At 32.2% G+C, this 21,698-nt stretch overlaps 1 protein-coding gene across 1 annotated transcript; it reads right to left on the reverse strand.

The window, feature by feature from the left end:
* Window positions 1-548: 548 nt before the first annotated feature.
* Window positions 549-21,507, reverse strand: LOC130447741 (signal recognition particle receptor subunit beta). Its single transcript, XM_056784722.1, has 4 exons — window positions 21,303-21,507; window positions 21,071-21,237; window positions 20,743-21,014; window positions 549-1,453 (listed from the first exon to the last, which is right to left on the reverse strand). Exons 1-4 carry the CDS (start codon window positions 21,385-21,387, stop codon window positions 1,249-1,251), a joined length of 729 nt encoding a protein of 242 aa, XP_056640700.1. The 5' UTR covers window positions 21,388-21,507; the 3' UTR covers window positions 549-1,248.
* Window positions 21,508-21,698: the final 191 nt, after the last annotated feature.

Genomic DNA, 21,698 nt, shown 5'->3' on the forward strand with positions numbered 1-21,698 from the left:
GGAAAGAGATGATAGTCGTATGGAGCCACATCTAGTGAATAAGGGGGGTATTCTAGTAATTCAAACCCTAAATCACGGTTTTTTGCATGACAACATGAGATTTGTGTGCAGGGGCGTTGTCCTGCAAAAACAAAACACCTTTGGATAGCTTTCGGCGTCTTTTTTTTTAATTTTTTCCCATAGAGTGATCAGTAATGTCGAATAGTAATCTCCAGTTATTGTTCTACCCTTACCCAAAAAAAATTCTTAGGTCTTAGAGAACCAGAGTGTGGCCATTCCATAGATTGTTGCTTTGTTTCTGGATCGTAGAAATATACCCAAGACTCATTCATAGTAACAATTCGGTTTAAGAAGTCTACAACGTTTTCAAATCGAGCACAGAACGAACGCGATGCTTCTACCCTTGCACACTTTTGGTCAACATTCAAACATTTGGGGATCCATTTTGCAGCAATTTTTCTCATGTCCAAATTGACGTGAATTATATGATCAACGCGTTCGTATGAAATATTCAGTGCTTCAGATATCTGTTTTAGCCCAATTCCCGATCGGTCACCATCATTAATGGAAAATTTAATTCTTTTGAAGCTTACAGTCCAATTTTGCACGGTCGCATACGAAGGACATTGATCACCAAGGGTATTAAGCATATCTTCGTAAATCTGCTTACCTCTTAACCCTTTTAAATACAGGTACTTGATGATGGCTAGTGAGTCCAATTTTTCGATTTTCACAATTTCGGTGGACATCTTTTTTCTTTTAATTTATTGCGTAACTCTGGTTTACTTTTTTGACGTCAAACTTTACACTGACACTTCTAATAAGTTATTGTTCGTTGCTATGGTAACGTAATATTTTGTTTATGCATGGAACTGGTCTAGGCTAACTAGATATCAATACATCCTCGTATATATCTTATTTACAAATATATACAAAATCACAATTTTTTTTTTTTTGGTATGCCATCCAACAGCTAAAATTTATAAAAAATATACCCTTTTCGCAATCTTTTTCGGTATACCATCCAACTGAGCTAAAAATACTTTTATTAATTTTTATTAGGAACGCTTATAAAATTGTACCGTAACGTATTAAAATTACTTCAACTTGAATCCATTAACTATAAGTATATTTCAAAATTATTTACATAATTCAAATGAATATAACTTAATATGTTAATATAATGACAAAAAATGACTTGCTTGTGCATTTTTTAAGCCATAACAATTAAAAAGTTAATATACAATTTCAAATTTGACGAGAGAGCCATTTTTTCAGTCCTTCAATATCAACACTGCCATTTTTATGATATGCATAACTTTCTGCAATGTCCACTTTTAATGATAAGGCACCAAAGTCAAAATCTTCCTCGGAATCTCCCAATAGAGAAGCTTTTTTAACTTTTGGATCCACGGACTCTAGCTGACTTGATTTTGTGGTTCGGAGAGTATTTCTAAAAATATTTATATTTCTAATTTCAGAACATATGATAACTCGAAAAAAAAAAATTATGAATTATTTAATGCCAAGCTCCTCGATGGATCATGTATTTCAAAAGTATTTAACCAGATTGGTTTGAGATTCATTCAAGAAAAAAATACAAGAAACTTGTCCTTCATATCTCTATTATATGAAGTTGCTTCTCAGTGTACCCTTGCTAATTATTGTCTCACTTGGTTCTATTGATGAGTCCACAGGTGGTTCTCCACATAGACATCAGTGAGGAATCCACTGCATGCCTAAGAATAATACGTATTATGTTAAAAATCTACTTTTTATATGTTTTCAATATTTTCTATTCATATAGGTAAATAACAAACTGTGCTACATAATCCCATAATCGGTATCAAAATACGGAAATACTTAATTTCAAATTACTGCATGCATGAGTATATGGGTAATTCTCATGAAATACCGAAATTCTTGTCCATGGAGTTTATATAAAAATCCAACAAAGAAATGGATGTTACTAATATTTTTATACAATCCACATAACTATACCTAGAATTTTCACATAAGATTTTAGAGCCGTATAAATAAATAAATAAAAATGCATAGCCATAATGTTTGTAGCATCATTCCCTCACTGTGTCTCAAGTACCAATTTATTTACTTTTATTTACGAAAAAAGCACAAAAATCATTCGAATCATATTCAAGCAGGTTGGATTGAAAATATTTTAAATTTATGAGAAAACCCGAAATTAACGTTATAAAGTAAAAAACTTATTACTGGCAGTTGAATTATGAACACATTTTAAATAAAATACGAACGCAACCATTAGTTTTTGAAATTTGGCACTAATGTCAATTTATCAAAATGGCAAATTTTCTGTGATTGTGTTCGGGTGTGCGCTGCAAAAAGATTTTATTAATTTTATGATCAATTTAAATTTTTTATCGTCATTTCTCGCATTCTAAAGTTGAAAAACAGATCATTAAGTTGCGCGAGCAAATAAAAACAGCAAAACAGTCTATAAACAGGAAAATTCAAAACGCAGCTGCCCAGAAGAAACACAGGGTTGGTATGAAAAGAAAGTTAGAAGATATTTGTCATGAAAATCCAGAAATAAAAAAGACTATCTCTGAGGGATTCAGTGGAACGTCCTAATCATGAAAGCAATCAACCATCAGCATTGAAAACAATTGCGGATATTAGTGCAGGCATTCATGCTCAAAATGGTGCCAAACCCTGAATTCTTTAATGCAGCTCTGATTTTGCTGAAAATTTAGAATTCAGCTCATCTTACCTTCCATATCAAGATCTACATGGTCGCAAGGTGTACAAATTGTTTTTAAGGTGTGAAAACCACCCCTTATCGAAAAATACCAATATTATAGTTTTTCCTACTTTTTTCAATCCAAATGTTTTTCGTTTAATAGGTAAAGCTGAAAATGACCTCTGCCTATACTGTAGCTCGGAGATAGATAATGCAGAGCACACAATTTTCAGATGTCCTGCGTGGGCGGATATTAGAAACTTTTCTGAAATAACAATAAGAGCTGAGTTACGTCCAGAAAATATAGTGCAGATCATGATGGAAGCAGATTTTAAATGGAAAGCTGTTGAGAGTATGGTGGAAAAAATTCTAAAAAGAAAGGAACAGGACAGTAGACAAAGAGGTCCAAACACACAGCAACATTAGAAGATAATAGATAGACCCGAACTCCTCATCCCTGCATGCAACAGGGGAAGGGAGACGTAGGGAGCAAAACAGAAAAGAAGGAATCACAAAAAGGCAGCTCATCATTATGAAGAAATATTTGTTAATGGTGCCATAATGATTAATGAGCGGAGTTCAGATAATAGCAAAAAAAAATGTTTTTCGTTTATGCAGCATAAATATCTTAACATATTGTATAATAGAAAATTTATATATTTTGAAGTATCAACCCTTAAAAATCTTTAAAAACTACCCTTTCTGATGAAAAAATCTTTTAACGATTTAGAACATTGGCATTTCATTTTACTGTAAAGAATTTATAGCATTTTAATAAAATTTAATTGGTTATTAATTTTTATTATTCAACCCTTAAAAACTACCCCTTTGCAGATAATGAAATAAAAATAAATATAAAAAATTGCCTACTTTTAGATTTTGAATCATTCTTTTTGGTATTGAAGTTTCTTGTCTCTACTTAAAATAATTTTTAATTGTCTATACCCTATCAACCCTAAGAACCACTCCTTTGATAAAAAATTTAATGACTGCTAACTAATGTTTTGATTTTGAATACTTTCGGTATTCAAGTGTATTTTCCAAACACGAAGTGATTTTTCATTCAATTTTGACAGTTGTCTCCAGAGCAAGTTTCGCATACAGCATTACAGTAGTTACATATGAAGTAACAGCTGATAACATATAATAAATGTGATGACTTCGCGGAAACGTGGAAGATAATAAAAACTGCATTTCTTTTAATAATTCATTCTTTGTTCTAACGTTGCTTAATAAACATATATTGTAATTGTAATTTTTGTTTTTAAAAATCCAAATTCGAAGTTTTAATATATAATTGGCGCAGTCAGTAGGATACGCACGGGTTTCGGAAGTGAACAGTTTCGCATTGTGCCGGAAGTGAAATTCGGGACCTTGGAGTTTCTACACCTTAAGTGCGTATTACGAACTTAAAAACTTTCGAAGTTGTGGCAACGGTAGCAGGGAATCGAGAAAAGGAGCAGGAAAGCAGAGCGCTCGAATCGACGAACAATCTGTAAGTGCCTTTTCCTTTTTACCTTTCCAAACCCCTCTGTATAAGGATTTTGGTAAAGATAGTTAAATTTTGTTCATTGCGAATAAATTGTTTATTATAATAATTAATTTTAAATTATTTTCATGAGCGATATTGATGAAATAATTAACGGAATTTCAAATATAGGATTAGACAACAAAAATAATATTAACACTCAACGGAATATTAATAAACAATTCACTAATTCTTTCAAATCAATAAATTCAACTTTAAATATGCCTGAGATGAGCTGGGATCTTTTAAAGTCTAGAATTGATAATATTAAACCGTATGACGGTAACAGTAACAAGTTAAATAAATTTCTAATTAGGTGTGAAGACCTTATTAATGATTATCGGCAATTTAATGATGCACAATTATCTAAACACATATTCCAATCAGTTCAAGAAAAACTTATAGATAAAGCAGAAATATTAGTAGGTAATCGTGCTGAGTTAACAGATTGGCCGAAATTGAAAGAAGCCCTGATTCAGTGTTTCGCTGATCGTAGAAATATTGACTGTTTAGTACAAGAACTCACTAGAGTGAAACCATTTAGGAACGAACCATTGATGAACTTTGGAAGTCGAATTCAATTATTAAGAAGTAGTATAGCGCAGAAAATTAGTAATAATCCTAACATAACTAACGCGGAGAAAGTGTGCCAAATAAACCATTATGATAAAACTGCACTTAAAACTTTTATAGCAGGTTGTAGTGGTACCTTAAGAAATAACTTGCATCTTAAAAATCCAGCCTCACTGGAAGATGCAATGGCCTATCTGAACGAATTTGGAAACTTTGAAAAATTATATGGCAATCTAAATGACAATAACCGAGCAAAGACGTCCAGATTTAATAGTAATTATCGACAACCTTATTCACAACCAAGATACTATCCTGAAAACCAAACACAATGCTCTTTCCAACAACCCTATCATCTCGTTGACAATAATAAACCAGTTAATCAATTCCCCAGTCAACCTATTAACATCCAACCTAGACAAATGCCCCCCAGACAATACCCGACGAACAAACAAGTATTCGGACCTCCACAAAACGTTTTCAGACCAAACCAAAAACCCATGCACCAACTTCCTAAACCAACACCTATGTCAACGACTTCAAGAAATTCTTCCACATTATCACAAAGACAAAGATGGCCAAATAATAACAATTATAATCGAAATCAACAATTTCGAAATTTTGGACAGAATTCAAATTTTACTTCCGAAGAGCTATTCACAAATGATTACGACCAATCAGACGAACAACATTACTATCAGAACCAAAATACGGACGATAATGACCAAAATCAAATGTATTATAACTATGACAAGACAGAAAATGAAAATTTTATCCAAACGAGCCAACAACAAGGAATACCTTAGTAGAAATTAACATTTCAACAGAAAACGCATTACCTTACATAGAAATTAATAATCCTAAATTAAAATTACTTATAGATACCGGTAGTTCACGTTCAATTATTAAACCTGATATTATAGAAAAAACTTATCCAAATTCCGTTAATCGAATCAATGCACAAATTAAGACAGCTTTGGGTAGTCGAGATATTGTATATCAATCAACACTTAGAGCATTTCCTGAATTTCAGAATCCAAACTATTTCATCTCTTTTTTATTATTTGATTTCCACGAATATTTCGACGGTATTATAGGACTAAATGATTTAAGAAATATGAACTTTAATATCGATCTTATAAATAACAAATTAATAGGACCAAATACTGAGATACCTCTCAGATATAAACGGAAAGAAACGCAAATATATTATTCTCAGTAGAACCACAACAAAAAATTCTAAAGAAGTTACCTGTTTCTATTTTTAATGGAGAAATATTGATAAATGAAGGCAAAATAGGACCATTATATATACCGCAAATTTTGACTGATGCCAGAAACGGATTTGCTCTTGTAGAAATCCAAAACAAAACAGATCAAACAATTTCAGTTAATCTTAAAGAACCTTTAGAGGTAGAGTCATTTGAAAAAACTAGTTATGATACCTTTAATGTTAATTCGTTTCTAAATTTAAGTAACTATAATAATAATATAAATAAGACAATAATAAATCAAAAAAACATAGCGATATATCACAATTAATTAGGACAAACCATATGAACGCGGAAGAAAAAGCTGAAATCTTAAAGCTTATTCGAAAATTTTCAGACATCTTCTTTAAACCGGGTGATAAATTATCCTTCACGGCAAGAACAAAACACGAAATTAAAACGACCGACGAAATTCCTATACATTGTAAATCGTACAGATATCCCTATATTCATAAACAAGAAATAAATAACCAGATAGATGAAATGCTGGATAAAGGCATAATACGGCCCTCAACTTCACCATGGTCATCCCCTATTTGGATAGTAAATAAAAAAGAAGACCAATCGGGGAAACAAAAATATCGTCTAGTCATCGATTATCGGAAACTCAACGAAAAAACGATCCCAGATCGATATCCGATACCAAATATTAATTCGATTCTTGACAAACTGGGAAGATCAAACTATTTTTCAACTATTGACCTTTGGGCTGGTTTTCATCAAATCCAAATGGACAAAAATTCCATACCAAAAACAGCTTTTACTGTCGATAACGGCCATTATGAGTTTCTAAGAATGCCGTTTGGGTTAAGAAACTCGCCATTCACCTTTCAACGTGTTATGGATGAAATTTTAAAGGATCTCCAAAATAAAGTGTGTATGGTCTATATGGACGACATAATAATATTCAGCACCGGACTTCAAGAACACCTTCAAAATTTAAAACTTGTTTTTTCGAAACTACGCGAAGCGAAACTTAAAATTCAATTACAAATCAGAATTCCTACGAAAAGAGGTAGAATTTCTAGGTCATATAGTAACAACAGACGGGATAAAACCCAATCCAAAAAAAATCTCAGCTATTAAGAACTTTTCCTTATCAAAAACACAAAAAGAAATAAAATCTTTTCTAGGATTATTAGGATACTACCGTAAATTTATAAAAAATTTTGCTAAAATCACAAAACCCATGACTAAATGCCTGAAGAAAAACGAAAAAGTGATACATACAAAAGAATTTATAGATTGTTTTGAAACATGTAAAAATATTTTAACGTCTGAACCAGTTTTAATTTATCCGGATTTCGATAAAGAATTTGAAGTAACTACAGATAGTTCCAACTACGCAATAGGCGCAGTTCTTTCACAAAATAACCACCCTATATGCTATGCATCAAGGACTCTCAATCCAGCCGAAATAAACTATTCAACGATTCAGAAAGAACTCCTAGCAATAGTATGGAGCTGCAAATACTTTCGCCCATACCTTTTCGGCCGAAAATTCACAATATATTCAGACCACAAGCCACTGCAATGGCTCTTCTCCATGAAAGACCCAAATTCTATGCTAGTCAGATGGAGATTGAAATTAGAAGAGTACGACTACGACATCAAATATAAAAAAGGATCGTCGAACTCAGCCGCAGATGCCCTAAGTAGAAATCCATACATAGAATTGAATGCTATGGATAATGAATCAATAATAAATAACGTAGGGGATGCCGTCGAAATAATAGAAAACTTCCTACAAAATCCTGACGAAATTCCTCCACTCTCTAGCCCTGACCTCGAGGAAATACTGAATAATATAAGACCCACTGACACCGTAAATTAAGAAACAAATATAGTTGGAGACATACAAAAAGAATCAGATAGACCTCAAGATTCAAACTCAGAATCTGACATTGAAACTCAACATACGTCGAGAGAGAATCCTATCTTTTCTATTCCAATTACCGAGAGAGAATTAAACACATACAAGAACCAAATATTCATAACAACTGGAGAAATAGAATCGATCAAATGTAAAACTGCCAAAATTTTCGACAATACTAGATTATATGTTACACTACCTTCAAAAATTTCTTCCTTCCATATAATAAATTTCGTAAAAGAACACATCGCCCCAAACAAAAGATACGCTATTTATTTCAAACACCGCGATTTACCTAGAATATTCACGACTACGATGCAATCGTACTTCAAAAATTCTGCTTTCAAAATTATACAACGTAACACCGTTTTAGAGGATTTACAGACTAAAGAAGCACAAGTAGAGAAACTCAAATTTTATCATGAAACTAAAACTTGCCACCGCGGTATTAACGAAATGAAAATAGCACTTGGTAAACGATTTTATTGGCCAAATATGTCCGATGACATTGTAGAATACGTGAATAATTGCGAAATTTGTCAATAAAACAAATACGATCGAAACCCTCCAGTAGTAAAATTCAACCTAACACCAACTACTTCACGTCCTTTTCAACATATTCATATTGACTGTTTTCAAATTTCAGGAAACACTTACTTAACCGTAATAGATACATTTTCTCGATACGGCCAAGCCTACCCTTTATCAGCTGTAAACGGAATATCTATAGTAGAATGCCTATTTAATTTTATAACACACCATGGATTGCCCATAAAAATAACAGCAGATTCGGGTACGGAATTTAAAAATAAAGATCTTGAAAACTTCTGTGAACTTTACAAAATTGAACTTCACTTCACAACCGCTAGAAACAGCAATTCAAATAGCCCGTGGAGAGGTTTCATTCCACACTTATTGAACATGTACGATGTTTAAGAGAACAAAATCGAAGTCTCACATCAGATCAATTGATAAAACGGGCCATACTTGGGTATAAAAACTCAATTCATAGTGTCACCAAATATACACCGTTCGAGGTAATAAAGGGACACATAAATGAAACAAACCCTTTTGACCTTAATGATCACATAATAATATCAGACTATGTACAAGTTCATAAACAAGCAACCACAAGACTTTACGAAAATATAACAGAGACTAATAAAACCATAAAAGAAAAGATTATTAATGATAGGAACGAAAAGCGCACCGAAGCCCCTGATTACAAAAACGAAAAAGTAGCCTATATTCGTACAAAAACAAGAAACAAAAAAACTTCCAAAATTCGAAAAATTGAAAATATTAGCTCAGACAAAAAATAAATTAATAACAGATAAAAACATTTATCACAAAGCAAGTGCAAGAAAACCCAAAACTAATAAAAAACAAATTTTTCAGGAAGATGGGGCAGATGAAAATAATATTCCTAGCACTTCTGGCAATACAAAAACTGCACAAGAGTAACGCTACGGAAGACATAGACCTACTATCGATAATCATTTACTACCGATACAATTAGGAGACTCCCGTCTCATATATAGTAAACATACCTTTATACATTATTTAAATTTAGAACCTATTATTAAGCAATTGTTCAACATTGAAAAACATTTTTTCATTATAAAAAATAATTTAGAAGTGAGAAATGCAACTAATGAAATCTCATATCATGCCTTATCTCAAGACATGTTGTTGAGAACAGAATTTCTCATCAAAATTACACGTACGAAACTTGATAATTTACAACCTCATATACGTAATAAAAGAAGTTTCTTTGACGGGGTCGGTCAACTACAAAAATGGTTGTTTGGTACACTTGATACCGATGACGGTAATAAATATGATAACGCAATAAAAATTCTAGAAACAAACCAACAAAACATGATTACGGAAATAAACTTACAAAGTTCACTTTCCAAGAATCTTATAAGAAATTACAATGTAACAATTCACACCTTATCAAAAAATCAAGAAAAATTTACAACTTCTCTCGAAAAATTTCAAATCAGCGTGCAAAAATCAATCACTGAATCACACGAGTATTTAACCTTTCAAGCAATCATTTCACAAATAAATTTAGACTGTCAAAATGTTATCACATTCTTAGATAATTTGGAAGACTCCATAGCTTTCGCAAAACTAAACACACTTCATCCTTCTATTATCCCTAGTCAAGAGTTACAAAAAACGCTAGAATATTTAAGGAAAATTTACCCTGACAACCAAATTACAAAGTTTAAAAACATTCTAACATACTACCAATTTTTAGGCACTCAAGTTTCGGTTGTTAAAAATAAATTAATTTTTGCTATACATATACCAATTATCAAAGCCGAAGTCCTTAAATTATATCACCTCTTCCCCATCATTCAAAACAACCAAATATTCTCCCTAAAATACTCCTATCTGGCACGAAACAACTCGAATAATCAATTTATAGAAGAAATCTGTCCACTACTAGAAAATGTATATTTCTGCATCGAAGACCACTCTCCTAACGACAATTGCACCCTGCAGCTCCTCGAAAACCAGTCGACTAAAGGTTGCCAAAAAATAAATTCAAAATTAGAAGAATCACTTACTGAACAAATCACACAAGACGAGATAATTATCATTCCAGCAAAAACGGAAAAAGTTTTTTCCAAATGCAACACAGACAAATATCTAGAAGTAAAAAACCTACACTAATAAAAATACCAAAGTCATGTCAAATAGAAATCAACGCAAAAAAATTCTTCAACGACGTCAAAATACAACGAGGAAAACCACTACTTCTTCCCAAACCAATTACGGAAGAATTCGATACGATTGCAGAATACGAAACACCCAAAATGGAAAAAATCAATTTAGAAGACATTCAAGAAATAAGCAGAATGACGAATCAACTTATACCACTAAAAATCCCAATATCCAACCACTATCCCAAAATTTCTGGTAGCTTATCTTTACTAGCCATAATTTTATTTATACTGGGATGGATTTTTAAGAAGAAAATCAAGAAAACCCTGCAAAAATGCTGCAAAAACCAGAAAAAGAAAGAAAATTCAATAGAAGAGTACCCAGAAGAGTCCAAAATCGAACACCACTCCGTATTGTTCTCATCTTAGAGGGGAGGAGTTACATATGAAGTAACAGCTGATAACATATAATAAATGTGATGACTTCGCGGAAACGTGGAAGATAATAAAAACTGCATTTCTTTTAATAATTCATTCTTTGTTCTAACGTTGCTTAATAAACATATATTGTAATTGTAATTTTTGTTTTTAAAAATCCAAATTCGAAGTTTTAATATATAATTCAGTATAAGCCAAGCTTCCTGCAGCCACATGAAGTTCCACAAGCCATTTCACACACACACACACACACACACACACACACACACACACACACACACACACACACACACACACACACACACAGAAATTTCAAATTCTTATTTTTTATATAGCTCCATTAATTTTGAAGCTATCACATCCTTCAAAAAACCATTTTAAAGGTAATTTTCAGGGCTACGAGCCTATGTATGTTGGAAGGGCTTGAGACCTCCACATTTTATTAATAAAGAGTTAAAGGATTGTGGATAAGCAATCCTCGCACTATAGTGACAGGTTAATTTGGTTACAAATATTTTATGCTACTAAAAAAATAAAAAAGCAAAATAAAATTCATAAAAAATGGTTTAATTTGACTGCCTTTTTAAGCTCTTTGAAAAGTATTTTATGACTTTTTGTTGAAAAATGTACCCTTTTCCCGTTATTTGAGGTTAAATGCTCAATTACGTAAGACAAACGCTATTCAAGTACTTATAATTTGCTTTAGGTAGAACATTAAGATCTTAAAATATAGCTTAATTTCTTTGTTTTTTTATAAGCTTCATTTTTGTTCATTACATTTTTTTCGATAAAATGCATCATTAGAGTTATACGAAAAAAACTATTGAAAAATGCGCTTTTTTGACGAAAAATCGTACTTTTCAATTGAGAATAACTCAAAAACTATTGATCTAGCGAACTTTATATTACATTTTAAATTTGCTGATCTTTCGATTTCTGGGTTTAGTTTGGGTGAAAAATTTTCAAACTTCGGCACTATATAGATCTTGCTTTTTGGATACACACCTATCATCTGTCAAAATTTCAAATAAATCGGTGCTGCATTAAAGAATTCGGAGGGGAAATGCTTGAATACCTGGCCTATATAGCTTTATTTGGAAGTGCAGCAGATGATAGAAAACGAACGGAATCTATTCGCAGCGTAAAAACTCCTGATGAACTCACACAAGAATTACGTAAAATAGGATTTTAGATTAGTCGCAGTGGGACGTATCTTCGTTTGATTCCCAGAAAATCTAATTATGCAGAGGAACGAAGACATATATCGACAGTCTCTGTTAAGCTCATTCGGACTCAAACTCAAACACCACAAGAGCCACTTAGATAGCAAGTTCGCTGAAACATCAATCCATTATTTAGAGAACATAGCATTCACACTTGGACCAGATCAAGTATTTTTCATCTCTCAAGATGATAAAGCTCGAATCCCTATTGGCGTAACTGCGGCAAATAGCAAGCACCTCTTCTAATGCACATGGAATATAGAATCAAATTGCCTGACTACGATTGGGTAATCGCTGAGCTTCATAAATTAATACCATTTGTTTATAATGGTATCAAAATCCCTTCCAGTATGCTAGTACAACCGCAAGCCGTTGGATATTCTGGACCAACATACATCGCTATTCGAAGTGGAAAGCATAGTTCATCTACTGCTAATACGGATGTCGATACGCTTCTCGAAGAGTTTCGACCATTAGCTAAAACTGACCATGGACTAGTAAAATAAGTGGTAATCATGACAATTGATGGAGGGCCAGATGAAAATCCGCTACACTTTAAGGGACATGATCTCGATACATTGTTTTTAGCTACCAATGCTCCTGGAAGAAGTGCGTATAACAGAGTAGAGCACAGAATGGCTTCTCTTAGTCGAGAACTGACTGGTTTAATATTGCCTAATGACCATTTTAGGTCTCATTTTGAAGAACGTGGCTAGGTGGGCGTTACAATTGATGAACATTTACAAAGATCTAATTTCGATTTTGCAGGAAATGTTTTATCTGAAGTGTGGTGTTCAATGGAGATTGATGGCTATAATTTTACTGCAAAATATGTTCGGGCTGGTGAACAAGATGTTCATAATTTTCCAGACATTAAATGGTATTCAGAACATGTGTGTGAAAGCCAATACTTGCTTCAAATTGTAAATTGTAGAAATACAGAATGCTGTCGTCCAAGAAATGGCCTATTCAAATTACTAGACAACAGGTTTCTTCCACCACCTGTAAAAATAAAACAAACAGTTGATGACTTGGTTTTGGATGAAGGAGAGCTCTATGCTAAGTGCTTCACTCAAAGATTTGCTGCAAATGCCCTACGATTATTTTTGTCGGTAAAATTGAAACTATCAAGTCAAACATGCAAAACTTGTAGTCTTTAACATGCCTTCATCAAGTCACTAAACAAACAAAAAAGTAAACAAGTACACTGATAAGAAAGTTAGACCTGTAAGAGTCCTTACTCGTCGTGCTAATGAACTGATGTGCAATATTCAAAATTTAGAGCACCGTTATGTTGAATGGCTTGATGAGAACGACGTAGACATTCCAAAATCGGATGAAAGTGAGCAGACTCACAACACTGAGCAGCAATCCAATGTCATCGAAAACTTAGAATCATGGATTTGGGTTTTGTGGACTGAAGACTGTTAATCTGAATTTAATATGTGTACCAAAAATTTAAAATAAGTTTGTTATGTTCGTAAGATTGTAATATTTTTGTCCCTTACTCTATGTTGAATACTGTATCAGTAAAATTTAATCTCTATCCTAAATCTATTAACTTATTTTAAAAATTATAATTGTAACAGTATAATTATAATATAAAAAAAATACATTTATAATTGAAACATATTTACGTAAGCATGGGGGGAGGGGTAAGAGCTTTGCTTACTTTTGCTGACAAGGGGGAGGAAGGGGGGTTTAATAATTGTAATAAATCTGCTTACATAAGATTTGAACGTCCCCTTACACCACATACAGGAGTATTATATTCATGTGAAAATGATACTGTAAAACCCTACACATTTTGTTCTCGTTCTGAAAATAATAGACACGATACAATGGCAGTATGGGCACACTTATTACCAGTTTTTGAGTGGCTTAGAAATTGCAATCCAAACATTCACATAATACACATACTAAGTGATAATCCTGTCAACCAATACAAGAACAAGTTGACGTTTCATCTAGTATAAGAGTATCAATATTATTGATTTGTTTCCAGGTGCGACATTTTTTGCGTGGAATTATTCGGAACCAGGCCATGGCAAAGGTGCTCCTGATGGCGTCTGTGGTACATTAAAAAGAACAGGTTATAAAACAGTGGCTGAGGGCAAGGTTATCGTAAATTTGAAATCTCTCAAAGAAATTTTGTTAGCAAAATGTTCTGCAATAAAGTTATTTGAAGTCAACCATCATTACTGCATTTTGTGGAGCCCAGAAAATTCAATTTGTCTTCAGTAATGATGTCTTAGAATTTAAAAGTCTTTCATGTTGTGAATGCGCAGAAAACTGTGAGCATTATCACATGGGATATTACAAATCTTCAAAACGTTGCATTGAAAAACTGTCCTTTGAATTAAAAACACAAAACAAATCTTATTATGATGGACATTAGTCAAATAATGTTATTAGTACGAACAGTAATATCACTCATAATATTGGTGATTAGGTACTTTTATCAAATGGGATGAAAATATTAGCACTTTCTGAGGAAGGCGCTTTAGTAAAGTGTATGGAAATTAGAGATGAACAGTTATTTGTCTGGCATGACATTCTGAGGAAGATTGAGTCTCCAAAATTAATCAGTAAGTGTTGTTATTTTATAAAATACTTAAACTAGTTTGAAATATCTGATTAAGACTTTATTTGTAACTTTGAGACTGAATCGTTTAAGATTACAAATTTTAAAAGTAGGTAATTTCACTCTTTCATAGTAATACTAAACAAGAAGTATTTTTTGTTTGAAGGAAAACCAGTTAAGTTATAAATTTTATTTTGTTAATGTTGATACTAAACATTTATTTTATCTATGAGACTAAAGTTTAAAATAAGAAGTTTTTCTGTTGTTAAAAATGCTGTTAGATGAATTTTAAGTTAGCAAGGATTTTGTTATCATTGTTATTTAATTAAGTGCCATAATAAATAAAAACGAGTTTAAATTAGCGTTATGCCAAAGTGCTGCAATAATTTTGTGATTTGCTGGAATTACTCTTTGATCTTACTTATTGTTTAAGAACAAAATTTCATTTAATAAAAAGATTTCTTTGAAAGAAAACAAATTTTAATATTTAAAAAACTTCATGACTTGTCTTTAATAACCATTCCCTCACTTTGATTTTTTTAGTGTCCTCATAACTTTCTTAAAACATGATAATTTTTGGGACCAATACATAATTAAATTCTAGTAACATTAGTACTATAAAATTCACATAAAATAAATATCAAATAATTTCTTTTTTTTTTTTATTTTAAGATAGCGGAATTTCGTGAAAATTACTCATGCCTGTGTATTCAATCACAACAGATACGCGCAAAGAGACCCATGCGTTGAGGTCACTAACCCACACATCGGACGCCCTCGGTTCGGACGTTGCTTCCCGGTAATTGCATTCACAAAACATTATGTATGGTCGCTTAATTTATTTTGTTAGTCGCAGGAAGTTTGCTCTTTCAGAAGTTATTCTGTTGGCCATGCATTTTGTTTTCGGATAAAATATCAGTCTGGAAGTCATTCAAGAAGGGATATTCAGATTTGAATAATTTGCATACCGCAGTACAATGGAACCGTATGTTTGCTTGGAAAGCAAGAGATTGGATTTCGGGGCCACGTTGAAAGTTCCAGCTAATGCAACCGGGGCAATTATATAAAAATGCTTAACACAATTGCTGAATTTGTCGAAAATTTATATAATGACTTGGGAAAATGCAACAGTCTTTACGGATTCTCGGATTACATTCAAAACGACATGATTAAGTGCACTGGAGATACCATTTCAAATGAAATAAAAAATCGAATTAAGAAAGCAACTTTTGTTACGATTTCAATAGATAAGTTATCCGATGTTTCGAATTTGTCTCAGCTGTCAGTCGTTTTTCGGTAAGAAGCCTGTCAGTTTAAATATAAATAGTCGTATTATCTAGCGTGTTTTTGTTTTTTTACAGATATATTCATAAAAATCACTGTTCCAAGACTTTTATTGGATTTTTCTATGTTAGATAGAACAGCAAATGCCTTATCAAAATTAGCAGTGGATATTCTAAAAGAGTTCGGCTGTTCGGAAAAACTGATTGCGCAAACATATGATGGGGCATCCGTTATGTCAGGACATATTAATGGAGTACAGGCTAAGTTGAAGAATGAAGTTCCTGAAGCTCTTTTCATACATTGTTACAGTAGAGACACAATTTGGTGTTGTCTCAGTCGGTCTCATACATCAAACAATTTAAAATATATTTTTTTACACTAAATGGACTTGTAGCATTTTTTATTACGTCAACTGCATGAACCAGTTTGTTGGATACTATCCTTTTAAAACAACACCAGATGTAGATTTTTTAAACATTTTTGGAAATATTCATGTGAAAATAGAAAAGTCAAGACTGTAGGGCAAAAGCGGCGTAGAAACCACTATGACGATGAATTCAAAGTCTCATGTCAAAAGTTATTTTTTGAAGTAATAGATTGTTTGATTGTACAAATTAACGACAGGTTTCAAGATCTAAAGGCATTAATTTTCTTACAACTTGTGGAACAATCAAAATTTTAAGGCTAAGTGTTGTCTAGACAATCTGCTAAACGGTCTGAAATTACTTTATCAAAAGCATTTTGATTTTGTCCGCTTGAGTCAGTATTATATAAAACTAAAATTCTCAAATCTAATAAGATTTCCGAGCATTTGGGAGAACTAGGAGAAGACGAGTATAACATAAAAATGCCTGAAGTATATAAACTGCACAGTTTAACCATGACTCTACCATCTACTTCCGCCTCTGTCGAAAGAAGTTTCTCGGCTTTAAAGCGGATTACTACTTACGTTTGCAATACCATGGGTGAAGATAGATTGCTAAATTTTGAGACAAAACTATAAGAATAGATTTTAATTTTAAATAAAACTTATTTTTATAGAGGGGGCTGTTTGTTTTTTAACGATTTTAAACGATATTTAGGTGAAAATTGGATCCACTGCCGAAAAAAAAAGCGCCTCCTATGGGCTCGCGCTTTTATATATTATTATTATTACCTCGTAGTGCATGCCTAAAGCAAAAATTCACGCAACACCACTGATAGTCAAAATAAAACTATTGTTAAATCTCTAATAGTGCATCCAATATATTAAAATATATAATTTCTTCTTTTCATCTCTGAAATTATTTCGAACTTGAATAATTCGAAAATATCTTTCTGCCTTCCTTGAAATTCAGCTCATTAATAATGACCCCAATATTAAGTATAAGAATTCTATGACGCATACTAATCCAATTGTGGCAGAAAACAAATATATAAAAAATAGGCTCATCGCCAAAAGCACAAATAAAAAAACAAGTTACCACGAATTGAACTCAATCACAGAAACCTAATCTTCAATGATAATCACTGTCTACCTATTCTTGCTATAATTGGATATTGTACGGACACATTCTATAATTGTAAAGAATATTAAGGGTCAATTTTTGCTAAATTTATCGTTAACGTGGTTTTTCACGAGTAACAATGAGGGGATTCTACATAATTTTGCTATTCTTCTATAGTAAAAGTTTTTGTTCTTTCGTGTTTTGCAACCTGCTGATACAGCACAAAATTAGCCATTAATTTTTGAAATGTTCATGAATTTGGGTGTCTCCATTTCTCTTGTAACAAGCCATTCGTATTTGTTGAGCAGGTAGAACAGATTTGAAAAAAAAGTAGCTTATGCTCCAACATAAAAAAAACTGATTTTATATTTTTTTAAAATATAAACAAACAGGAAAATGTTCCATTCTACTCGTTCTGTTCTCAAATAGATAGAAAATACAAATTTACTCGAAGAATACAAAATTGCTTGAAATAAAAGGAAATTGATAATTTATATAGCAAAGTTTAAAAGATATTTGAAAAACTTAGTAGCGAGCAGAAAGGATGAATCACCATAAATTTTACTAAATTTACTTATATTTGTTGTAGAATATAGACATATAGAGGACGATTTAGAATAAATGCCGAGATTTTATTGAATTCTTCGTTGGAGTGGGATATCGACAACAAAATAATTTCCCGAATGTTAGAATTAAAATAGAAGTGACTATGAAGCCACAATTTCTCATACGAGTACTTCCTCCTGATTCTCAAACACAGAAACAATTGATAATATGACATAATATGACAACTTTTATTCATCCATAGTCTACCTGAAGTTTTGTACAGTAGGGCAATTGTAATATTGTTGATATCACATTATTCTAGGCTATTACAATTGTTAGGCGTTTTAATGGGGCAGTGTTTTAGTTATTAGTAAATAAGAATAATATTTTCATATTATTATATAATAATAAATTATTTTTAATATCAAAAATGTATTCATGGAGTTTGAAGAAAATTAAAAAATATTTCATCGTATCCAAAAAAACGTATGTTGGCTTTGTCATGGAGATATGAGCCACTCTGTAAATATCAGCATATTTTCCAGATAAGGAGCATGTTGTTGTCTATGATGTTATTAAAATTGTTTGGGATAATTCCCATACAAACAGAGTTATTGGCAGTTCTAGCAGTATTTCGGTAGTGGTACATTATTTTAGTTTTAACAGAGATTATTATTATGAAAAACACTTATGCACTACTCAACTTAGAGCTATCATCATCTCCTGGATATAATATATCAAAAGGATTGGGCTTAGTTCAAGGTGTTTTTTGGTAATCCCAGTACTTAGCTAGTTTCTCCTGGTGTTTCTTGAGAATATTATGAATGATCGGTATAGCTAAGACCACGAGAAGAACTAAATTGCCTTCTCTTTGGCTATTATCCAGTCGACGCTTCTCTTGTGATTTTTGGAGGTGACTATAATGAGGACCAATACTTTTCTATCTTCTGTTTTGATGGTATAGGTTAATAGGTACTGTTATCAGGCGTACCTCCAAGTTTCCTGTATAGTAGTAGTAGAAGTTGCTTCCTTTTAATGCACTTAATGTATCTCAATGAACGCTTGGATTTCGCTTGCAGCTTCTGCTGAAGCACATTAACATACGCAAATGTTGTAAATGTTATGGATGTTTTGTGTGAATACCTAGTTTCTTAAATATTTTCCTAATGTAGTTTATCAAGCGTTTAGAGGGTTGTGCACAATACTTATACTCCGTTAGGCGTCCTATCTCACTTCTTAAAGGTATCAATGGAATGTTCTAGGCGCCATTGGCTGCAGGACTTTTGTTGATGTTATTGGTACAGATCTTTGTCATGTATATTTGCTGATTGTGTAGATGAAATACTGCAATGGCTCCACAATAAATTAGTGAATAAAGCCACATGAGCATATTATAGTCCTTGCAGAGACTTTCTATTAAAGAATTTATTCCTGCAATGATATTGTTGTCAAAATCGGGAATAGTGTGATTGTCTGTGATAACTTCTTCCTCTTCTTTGACAGTGCCTGGAGATTATCTAGAAGGACTTCTCATATCTGCTGCAAGAAAGGTGCAGGAAAAAAAATTGTTCTTCACAATACTTCACATTTAACAGAGAATATTATAAAATACCAAAGTGTATCAAAATACTTCATCAGGGAAATGATTAATCAAGAATTGTGATATTACCCATTTTCTATAAAATATTAAGTTCATGTGATTTAACCCTTTCGCTACGGCGCGCTCGAGGCGACGTTAATTCCCTCAGTGCTGCGTTAATATGCGTCATCCGCACTAAAGCATCAGTTTTTCAAAATTTTAATCTAATTTTTGTTTGGTCTTTATATTTTATTTAATTTGTATATATTTTTTGTTAGAGTGTTACTCTATTTAATTAAATAAATTATTTAATAATTCATATATCACGATTACAGCACTATCAAATCAAAACAATTACCTTTTATTTTAACACCTTATTCACAAAATTATTTGATTTAGTTATTTTTACTACAGGTACCACGCACGACTATTGCCAAGTTCCGATATTATTATAAATACACTTTCATCAGATGCTAACAAACAAACTAATCATCCCTCGTTAGGTCCGGATACTATTTACCCAAAATAATCGTTTTATTGCTGCTTTGCCGCCGCCTAGGTACCTTTCTTCATCTAAAAATTTGAAAATAGCAGTCGGGTCATATGGTGATTGGGTCATTCTCAAAAAAAAATAGTGTAAAAACCATTATTCTACAATATCCATCAACAGTAGCGAGACGTAGAAACCATTCGCATAAATGCATCATCATCAGAGGTGACACATAAATAAAATCATGCTTATATGCATGCGGCACCCGTAGCGAAAGGGTTAAAAACAATCTTCAAAATGACAATAAACATAATATTGAGTTTATTGTATTTTGAATACAAATAATATTGACAAAATACAACTCAATATTTGCATTTGTCATATTTCTTAATACAAATCACTAAGTAAAATTACACACTAGTTAAAAGATTTATTTTGTAAATCTGAAAGCTTTTCTGATTTATATACTTACAATTCTTTTTCAAAAATTGATTTCACAGCTGATCCTCCTTTTGCAAATGTAAAGTCTTGTTTATTGCAGAGTATAAGTATATTCGGTTTATTCTTAACTATAACAGGATCAACGATGATATTGTACAAAAACTCAGCTGCATCTCTGATATCTTGAGTAATGGTATTAGAATCAACTACAAACACAATTCCTTTTGCAATGTCTTTGTATTGTGAAAAAAATCTATCCCTTAAGCGTTCGTGGCCAGGAATATCAATAACTTTCAGAGCATCCTAGATTAAACCAAAGTTGAGGTAATGATAAATATTAGAAAATTCATTTTACTTACGCCATTGAAAATGTAATTTGATATATTTTCCTTTATAGAGGTATGCGTTTGTATATGCTTATTATGAATTAGTTGAGAAAATAATAAAGTTTTTCCACTATCGCAAATACCAGTAAAGAGAATTCCACGCCTTGTGCTCTTCCTTCTTTTATAAAGTGCAATGAGAACTAAAAATAGTGTTATCCCATTGAATTCAAGTACAAACTCAGTGCATATGTTTCTAATGACTTACCTAAAGTAATAACTATGACAAAAACAGCAATAAATATTTGTGTATAATCTGTGCCTCCTAATTTAACTGGTAGTTTATCCACCATGATTTAAATTTGTTTTACACTATTTAAGTGAAGAAAGAAAACTAAGTGAACAATAGTTAACAATAACCTCAAAATAATAAAATGTCAATATTATAGCATGTTGGCATCTTCAAGTAAACTAAGGTTCATAGATAAAGGATAGTCGGATAGTGGGAGTGCTAAGGTTAGTTTTGGCATTCCTTGTTAATATTTTCAAACGTATGTTCCCTATCATGAGATCATGAGACAGAGTTAGATCAGCATTTACATTATCGCAATTAAACTAGGAATATACTACTTTCAGGATCAACATAAGAATACACTGATTATCT

The sequence above is a fragment of the Diorhabda sublineata genome, chromosome 8 (genome assembly GCF_026230105.1).
Source record: "Diorhabda sublineata isolate icDioSubl1.1 chromosome 8, icDioSubl1.1, whole genome shotgun sequence".
NCBI lineage: Eukaryota > Metazoa > Arthropoda > Insecta > Coleoptera > Chrysomelidae > Diorhabda > Diorhabda sublineata.

Bases quoted from the DNA above. Each gene is read 5' to 3' on its own strand.
- LOC130447741 (XM_056784722.1), bottom strand. From the start codon at position 21,387: ATGGTGGATAAACTACCAGTTAAATTAGGAGGCACAGATTATACACAA. The intron at 21,015-21,070 runs GTAAGTAAAATG...GGTTTAATCTAG, and splicing joins CAAATTACATTTTCAATGGC to GATGCTCTGAAAGTTATTGA. The intron at 1,454-20,742 runs GTAAGTATATAA...AAATATTTTTAG, and splicing joins TCAATTTTTGAAAAAGAATT to AAATACTCTCCGAACCACAA.